The sequence below is a fragment of the Callospermophilus lateralis genome, chromosome 1, assembly GCF_048772815.1.
Source record: "Callospermophilus lateralis isolate mCalLat2 chromosome 1, mCalLat2.hap1, whole genome shotgun sequence".
Lineage (NCBI taxonomy): Eukaryota > Metazoa > Chordata > Mammalia > Rodentia > Sciuridae > Callospermophilus > Callospermophilus lateralis.
The window spans coordinates 158026774-158034711 of record NC_135305.1 but is presented as its reverse complement, the minus strand read 5'-3'; the positions used below and the strand labels follow the sequence as shown (position 1 = coordinate 158034711).

The 7938-nt window shown below is 49.6% G+C and overlaps 1 protein-coding gene across 1 annotated transcript; it reads left to right on the top strand.

Moving 5' to 3' along the window:
• The first annotated feature begins 1472 nt into the window (after positions 1–1472).
• Il31 (interleukin 31) lies at positions 1473–3462 on the top strand. The gene is made up of 3 exons (XM_076855585.1): positions 1473–1488; positions 1648–1808; positions 3079–3462. The coding sequence occupies exons 1-3, from the start codon at positions 1473–1475 to the stop codon at positions 3460–3462; spliced, it is 561 nt and encodes a 186-aa protein (XP_076711700.1).
• The last annotated feature ends 4476 nt before the right edge of the window (positions 3463–7938 follow it).

The following is a 7938-nucleotide window of genomic DNA, read 5'->3' as shown; positions in this document are numbered from 1 at the left end:
CGGAATTGAACTCAGGGGCACTGGACCACTGAGCCACATCCCCAGCCCTATTTTGTATTTTATTTAGAGACAGGGTCTCACTGAGTTGCTTAGCACCCCTCTTTTGCTGAGACTGACTTTGAACTTGTGATCCTCCTGTCTCAGCCTCCCGAGCCGCTGGGATTACAGGTGTGTGCCACCTCGCCTGGCTTCTTTGTTATTTTATTTATTTATTTACTTACTTTTTGAGAGAGAGAGAGAATTTTTTAATATTTATTTTTTAGTTTTCAGTGGACACAACATCTTTATTTTATTTTTATGTGGTGCTGAGGATCGAACCCAGCACCCCACGCATGCCAGGCGAGCACGCTACTGCTTGAGCCACATCCCCAGCCCCTGTTAATTTTTTTAAAAATATTTTTGTAGTTGTAGATGAACAGCATACCTTTATTTTATTTGTTTATTTTTATGTAGTGCTGAGGATTGAACCCAGTGCCTCACACATATCAGGCAAGCGCTCTACCACTGAGCCACAACCTCAGCCCTTTTTGTTAATATTTTAATTGCTATCCCTACCCCACTCCGGTGCCAGATCTTTGAGGACAGGATCTTGTCCAACTTGTTTGCTGCCGTTCCGACGGCTCTAGAAGAGGGCTTGTTCAAAGTTGGCACTCAAGGGGCTGGGGTTGTGGCTCAGTAGTAGAGTGCTCGCCTCACACGTGCAAGATCCTGGGTTCGATCCTCAGCACCACATAAAAATAAATAAATAAAATAAAGGTATTATATATATCTACCACTAAAAGATAAACATTTTTTTAAAAAGTTAGCACTCAAAGTAGGTATAAATGATTTCAGTGGCACTTGATCCTGGGTTCTGGTTCTAGGGCCTGGGATTGCAGGGTACAGCTGAGAGTCCAGGGATATCCAAGGCCTTTGACTCAAGGTACTCACTCATGGTTATGAGGGCCGTCCCCGCACACGGCCTGGGCACGCTTCAGAAATTCCCAAAGATAACGCACTCCACAGATCTCCCCCACCAGCTCCGAGCCTACGCACCCTCCACCTGATCTCCCCAGAAAATCCCCCTGGGCACTGACCCTCAATCCCCGTAAGTCACTTGTTCCTTGGTGGTTGTGCCTGTCAACTCTGGGCTTCAGAATTTCCTCTAGTCAAATCAAACAGCTCTTTCCAAGAAGAAAAGGCCGAGTGGCGGGCGCCTTCCTGTGCAGGGTGCTGGTGGCTCTCTGCGTCAGGCCTCCGGCTGTCGTGAGGGTAACCTCAGCATTTCCTTCCAGCCCCACTTTCACCCAGCCCGGGCTGGCAGAATTTTGAAAGTGTTTTCTGGAGAAAAGCTGAGCAATGGTTTTGCCATGGGCGGGACATCGATTACTCCTCTTCCTCACGCGGACCCTTTATATATCTCCTGGGGGCTATGCCAAGCACATCTGGCTACAGAGGTCATTGCCAAGGCCAGCTGCACCTCCTCTCTCACCATGATCTCTGTCACAGGTACCTCACGCTGACTCTCGGGCATGGTCTTGTCTCCCTCAGGGAGGAAGCTTTTGGAAAGAAGGGCTCCACCAGCAGTTGTTCCACCTGGTTTCTGTGACTGAGGACAGGTGGGCAGGAGGTTTGCTCTGTGTGCCTCACAGCTTCTTCTTTCTCCAGGACCCACAAAGCCTGCACTGATGCTGCTCTGCTGTGTGTCAGCCTGGACGTCCATCCACACGTTCCCCACTGATAGGCCCATCGATGGGCCAACAGCATGTGAAGTGCAGCTGATACTCAAGAATTTGGATAACCTGTCGACACAGCTTTTGCAAGACTACGTAAGTCCCCTAGAGATATCTTTTCCAAAGCACTTATTTAAAAAGCCTTCTGTTGCCCCCAGAGGCAGCTGCTCTTTCCAGATCTGATCTAGCTGTGGGTATCCCAGGAAGGGACAGGGAAGAAGGAGATGAGCTAAGGAGGAATGTTTAAGACAGTGAACTGCAGTGGGGAAGGAGACAAGGTCGGCCAGAGTCACAACCTCATTGGTTTCCAGCCGGGTGTGTGTTCACGCGCCTCTCTATCTCAAGCCTGCTGGGTTCACGGTACTATTATCTGAGTTCTCCTGTCTGAGCACATCCTCAGAGATGGGCCATCTTGCGTGCAGGAACCTTCTGAGCAGCAAAAGTCCTTCAGGGCTGCAGAGGACGTCCCAGCCAATGCAGGGTGTTGATAGTGGTTTCTGAGGGTCTCTTCCATCAGAGAAGGGTGGCGGTGAGCAGATGAGGGTCTGCGTGCATGCTGCTCTCTCTGCCTAGTGACTGTAGAACCTGACCCCGGCAATGGAGTGGAAGACTAAATAAATGTGAATACTACTGGGTTTTCTTGGGTTGCCTTCAAGGCAGGGCCTCTTAGATAACTTTGATTAAACAAATAAATACCAGAGCTTGGAACAATCATGAGACCAGTATTCTTCTTCTTACCCTCCCTGACATTTAAACCCTAGGCTTGGCTTTTTAAGATACAGAGGCGGAGGTGCTGGGGATGATGAGGTCTCTTAGTCATTCCATTTAACCTGAAAGCCTTAGTCTTAGGAAGGGGCAAGGAACAGGGGTGGCCCTGAGTCCTCAGTTTGTTTCTGAAAATTCTCCCTAGTTTCTTGGGGGCCTTTTTAAGCAAGCATAAAACCATCCTCTACCTGCCAAAGACATCAAAGTGGCTTTCACACAGGGGGACAAGAGCAGGGAGCTAGTGTGGAAATGCAGATTTGCTCTTAGTCTCCATCCCTGGAGCCCCCAAGCTGACCTCAGCTAGATGGGGCCGAGGGGACAGGATGGAGCAGTGGTTATAAACACAGGCTTGGAACTGTGGCCTTGGGAATGCTGAGTCTGCCAGTTAATCCTGGGCCAGCTCCGTAAACCAACAGAGGCCTAGTTTTTCTCTGGAAATGGAGTTGGCACTGGCCACAGCCTCAGAGGGTGGTTGCAGCAGTTGGACAGGGTGCCCACCAGGTCCGTCGCAGGGGAAGCTCCCGCCGATGAGCTGTCAGCATCTCTGGGTGACACTGCACAGCCAGTGCTCATGCCCGCCGTTTCTCCCCCCTTCCTACAGAGGAAGAAGGAGCCTGACATGCCAGACAACCAAGCCTGGGTAATCCAGAAATACCCGCTGCCGTGCTTCACCCCCGGCCCCCAAGCCTCGCACAACATCTCGGTCATCCAGGCATATCTGAGGAAGACCACTATGGACAGGACGAACAGGACGGACAGAATGGACGGGACGGTCGCTGACGTTCTGGAACAGCTGGACAAGCTCAAAGACGACAGCACCCCTGAGGCCCTGGCCACCACGCCCGTGTCCTCCGGGGATGCCTACGAGGGCAAGAGCTTCATCCTGGCTGTCCTCCACCAGTTCTCGGGCTGCATGGCCCAGACTCGGGAAGCATTTACAAAAAGCCTGCCAAAGGAGGGTCGGAGGTGCTCCCTCATGAAGTAAAGGAGGACGCCAACAAGCCTTGGGCCAGTCCTGGGGGTGCTGAGACCTAAATGTCTGAATTGACTTGAAAGAGATTCTGTTACTGTTATGTCTTTGTTATTCGTCTTGGTATTTATGGAATTATTTTTTTAAATATGTGAGAGCTGGAGAGGCCAGCTCTGTTAATTTATTGATATTTATTGTACTGAGGAGCCCTCAGACTCTATTTAATAAATTATATTGAATTTTTCTCATGGGCATCTGCTTTGGATTTGGTGAGGGGGTTGAGATCAATGGGTGGGAATCGGGTTGGTGGTGGCATGGCTGAGGGAGGACAGGGACCTTCTGTAAATAGCTAGCACTTCTTGCACCACGGTTTCTCCACACAGGACAGACTCCATAATAGGTGCAGCCATAACTATGGGGTTTTGTTTGTTTTTCGGTGCTGGAGATTGAACCCAGGGTGCTCGAACACGGAGCTTTTTTTTTATTCCCGGCAATTTAAAATTTTTCATTTCAAGAAAGGGCCTTGCACGTTGCTGAGGCTGGTCTTGAACTTGTGATCCTCCTGCCTCAGCCTCCCAAGTTGTTGGGATTATAGGCGTGCGCCACAGCACCCAGCTCCATTTTATTTATGCTTAAAACATTTTGGATGAATGTTTATGGAGCATTTCTTTATGTCAGGTCATGCAAATGTCATCACTGTCCTTTTTGTATAGGTGGGGAAACTGAGGCAGGATGTCATTCGGTGACTTGGGCAAGGCCATTTAGTTGTTAAGTGGTAGAAACAAGATTCCAGCTTGAGCTGTGGTGCTCTACCCGACCTCTGTCCCTCTCTGGGCGGTGACTGGGTCTCAGAGGTGCCGACTGCTGTGCCTGGCACAGAGCAGTCTCTCAGTGGCTGCTGCACCTTCTCCCATGGATTCCCAGGGCCTCTGCAACTGCAAAGACCTGGGACTTCCTCACACCAGGCCTTGAATAAAATGTGTGACCAGAGCTGTTAAGTGTCTTGGGGATCCTGTGGACCAATGGTTCTCATGTGTGGTCTGTGGACCTGCAGCAGCAGTGGCCTTTGGCACTGCATTAGACATACAAATCTGGGGGCTGGAGCTGGGGCTGGGGCTGGGGCTCAGTAGAGCACTTGCCTCGCATGTGTGAGGCACTGGGTTTGATCCTCAGCACCACATAAAAAAAATAAATAAAATAAAGGTATTGTGTCCATCTATAACTAGAAAAAGAAAAGAAAAGAAATACAAATCCTTGACCTTGCCCACTGGCTCAGATAGTAGGACACTGGAGCCAGCACTCTGGTTGTGAGTGTGCATGCATGTGCGTGAGTGTGTGTGCATTTGTGCATGTGGGGCTGGGGGTCCAACGCACATGCCCTTGCACATGCCGGGTGAGCACTCTACTGATGAGCCACATCCCCAGTCCAGCAGTCTGGGTTCTTGAGAGCCCTGCAGGGCATCCCAATTTGCTCTCAGCTGAGAAGCGCGGGTCTGAGTCACCTGCACCTTCAACAGTCCTCATCTTAACTATGGGGAACCCGAGGCCCAGAGAGAAGGCCCGCACGAACCAGGCAGAAGGGGGTTGCAGGAGGACTGGCCCAGGCAGCTGTGTGTTGGACCGCTCATTCCTGCTCATGCATGTCTCTGATCCAATCCCACACCTGGCTTTTGAGCCCCCCAATGACCCAGTCTCCAGTGACAATGTTTAGGTTGTCCTTCCAAGAACTCCCCCATGGTGGCCTTCAGTTACCCTTTTTGACTCTCCTGTATCAGAATACCTTCATTGTTATTTTAAAGTTATCCAAAACTTGGAAACAGGCAAAAAGACCACTAGGGGGCTGGGATTGTGGCTCAGAGGTAGAGCACTTGTCTAGCATGTGCAAGGCCCTGGGTTCGATCCTCAGCACCACATAAAAATAAATAAAATAAAGGCATTGTGTCCAACTACAACTAAAAAATAAATATTTTTTTTAAAAAGACCACTGTAAATCTTTCAAAGAGCAAACTAGCCACAAGCCCATAAATAATTGACTAGGTAAGTAAATTAGGGAAGGGGTCAAAGTTTCCTTTAAGAATGACTAAATTATAAACAGAGAGGGGAAGAGGGAAGCAGAAATCATCACAGTATCTTGGCATTATGTTCCCTGGCAAGATCCTCGGAATGATGCTGAAATGAGTGAAATTTTAAAGACAAACAGGAAATCTCTGTGGCGTGGAAGTATCTCCCCTAGCGGTAAAATCATGGTAGTGGTTTTTTGTTTTGTTTTGTTTTGTTAAATACTTATTTTTTAGGTGTAGATGGTCACAACACAATGTATTTATTTTTATGTGGTGCTGAGGATCGAACCCGGGTCCCACCCGTGCAGTGGCGAGCGCTCTACCGCTGAGCCACAATCCCACCCCCATGGTAGTGGTTTTAACGAATGAATATCTACATATTTTAGGCTCCTCCTCCAGGACCAGGAGCTCAACTGTCAACTGTCACTCCCTCCTAACCCCAGCAGGTTTGGGAGATGATGTTTCTCTCTCTCTCTCTCTCTCTCTCTCTCTCTCTCTCTGTGTGTGTGTGTGTGGCACTGGGAATTGAACCCAGGACACTCTACCATTGAGCTATGTCCCCAGCCCTTTTTTTTTTTTTTTTTTTTTTTTTTGAGATAGGGTTTTGCTAAGTTGCTGAGTCTGGCCTTGAACTTGCGATCCTCCTGCCTCAGCCTCAGTCACTGGGATTCAGCTGTGCATCAATGCATCTGGCTTGGGGGCTGCTTCTCAAGAACAGAACCCAGGAGGGGAAACAGCAAGGTGACAAGGAGACTTGGCACTGCCTCCAGGAAGCCATCCAGCTGGCTGTCACCAGTCCCACTGGTGCCGGCCTTTCTGACATGGCCTGGTGACAGCCTTGCTCTCTGTGGTCTTCTTCCCAAAAGTTAAATAAAACCTTGCCCACGCAGTGTGAGAGCTATGTTTTGATAGTCTGAGACGCCTTTTGGTGGCTAGCAAAGCCTACTTCCTGCTATAGAAGCTGACAATAGGAGAGATTTTGCCTTCCCAGCCTCCCTGAGGCTAGCTAGGGTGTGGGCTTGTGGTCATGACAATATGGGCAGACTTTAAGTCCTGAGCCAGTGACCTGAACCTGCAGGGATGGTGGAAATTAATTCTTGCTAGGAGAGGTGTCAAACGCACAGAGGTCCAGGCTCAGGAGCAGCAGAGGCCAGCACTTAGTGGCTGCTTATGCCTCTGTTGGGGACAGGTCCCCAGGGAGCAATGGCCTCATAGCAGCTCTGCGGCCACCTAGTACCCTTGATCTCCTCCAGCTCTGCTGGAATCAGTCAGGACAGGTGGATTGGTGGACTGACCCGGGTTTCTGGCAAACCTGGCAGCAGGCTCAGTCTCTCTCCTGCTACTGAAAACCCACAGCTCTGGAGATGACTCAGCCCCGGGACTCGGGTCCTTTGCTGCAGCCTTTTGATTCAAACCACCTCAGCTCTTGCTGGGAGAGGAAACCCTGTGATGTTCTGATTTCTCCTCTCCAGCTCCCAGCTTGGTCCCAACTGGCTTCTCTGATGAAGAGGCCTGCCGCTGAACACCCCCCCCCCCCCGCCCGCCCCGTTCTCTGGATGGAGCATCTCAAACCTTCCTCTGGGGTGCAAGGCCAGCTGGGGGGAGCCCAGGGGCAGTCACCAGGCTCCGAGTCCAGAAGGACCCCAAAGTATTTTAATCTCTGTTTCTGTCACCATCTCAAAATTCCTACCATTTTTTCAAACAAAGTAGACAGCTGGGTCCTGTTGGAGTATTTGGGTAAAATGTAGATTCCTGGGTTTTACAACCAGAGGTTCTGATTTAGTAGGTCTGGGCTGGTCCCTGGAATCTGTCCTTCACACAGCTTTATTGACATGCAAATTACATACTAGAAAGGTCACTCATTTTATTTGTTTGTTGGTACCAGGGATTGAACTGGGGACACTCAACCACTGAGCCACATCCCATTCAGTGATCTCATAAAATTATGCTGGAGCAGCTGGGTGTGGTGGCACATGCCTGTAATCCCAGCGACTCGGGAGGCTGAGGCAGGACAACCCGTAATTTCAAAGTTAGCTTCAGCCACTTAGTGAAGCTCTAAGCAAATTTGTGAGACTCTGTCTCAAAATAAAAAATAAAAAGGCCTGGAGATTTGGCTCAGTGGTTAAGTGTCCCTGGGTTTAATCCCTAGTACCAAAAAAAAAAAAAAAAGGATACTGCTAGAGCTGAGAAATTCCTGACGAGTGTCAGTGTAGCCATCCTAATGTGATGGTGCAGCACCTGACTCACCTGTATGAGGTGACGCTGTGGCAAACAAATGGTGCTGCCAGTCATACAACAGCATGCAGCACAGTTCCACGGGGCTGGGGAGCAGCTTGGTGGTGGAGAGTTTCCGGTCCCAACACCCACTCACCAAAAGGTACAGTACATATAAGTAGGTTCAGTATATAATACTTGAAATTGATAATACATG

Bases quoted from the DNA above. Each gene is read 5' to 3' on its own strand.
- Il31 (XM_076855585.1), top strand. The intron at 1,809-3,078 runs GTAAGTCCCCTA...CCCTTCCTACAG, and splicing joins CACAGCTTTTGCAAGACTAC to AGGAAGAAGGAGCCTGACAT.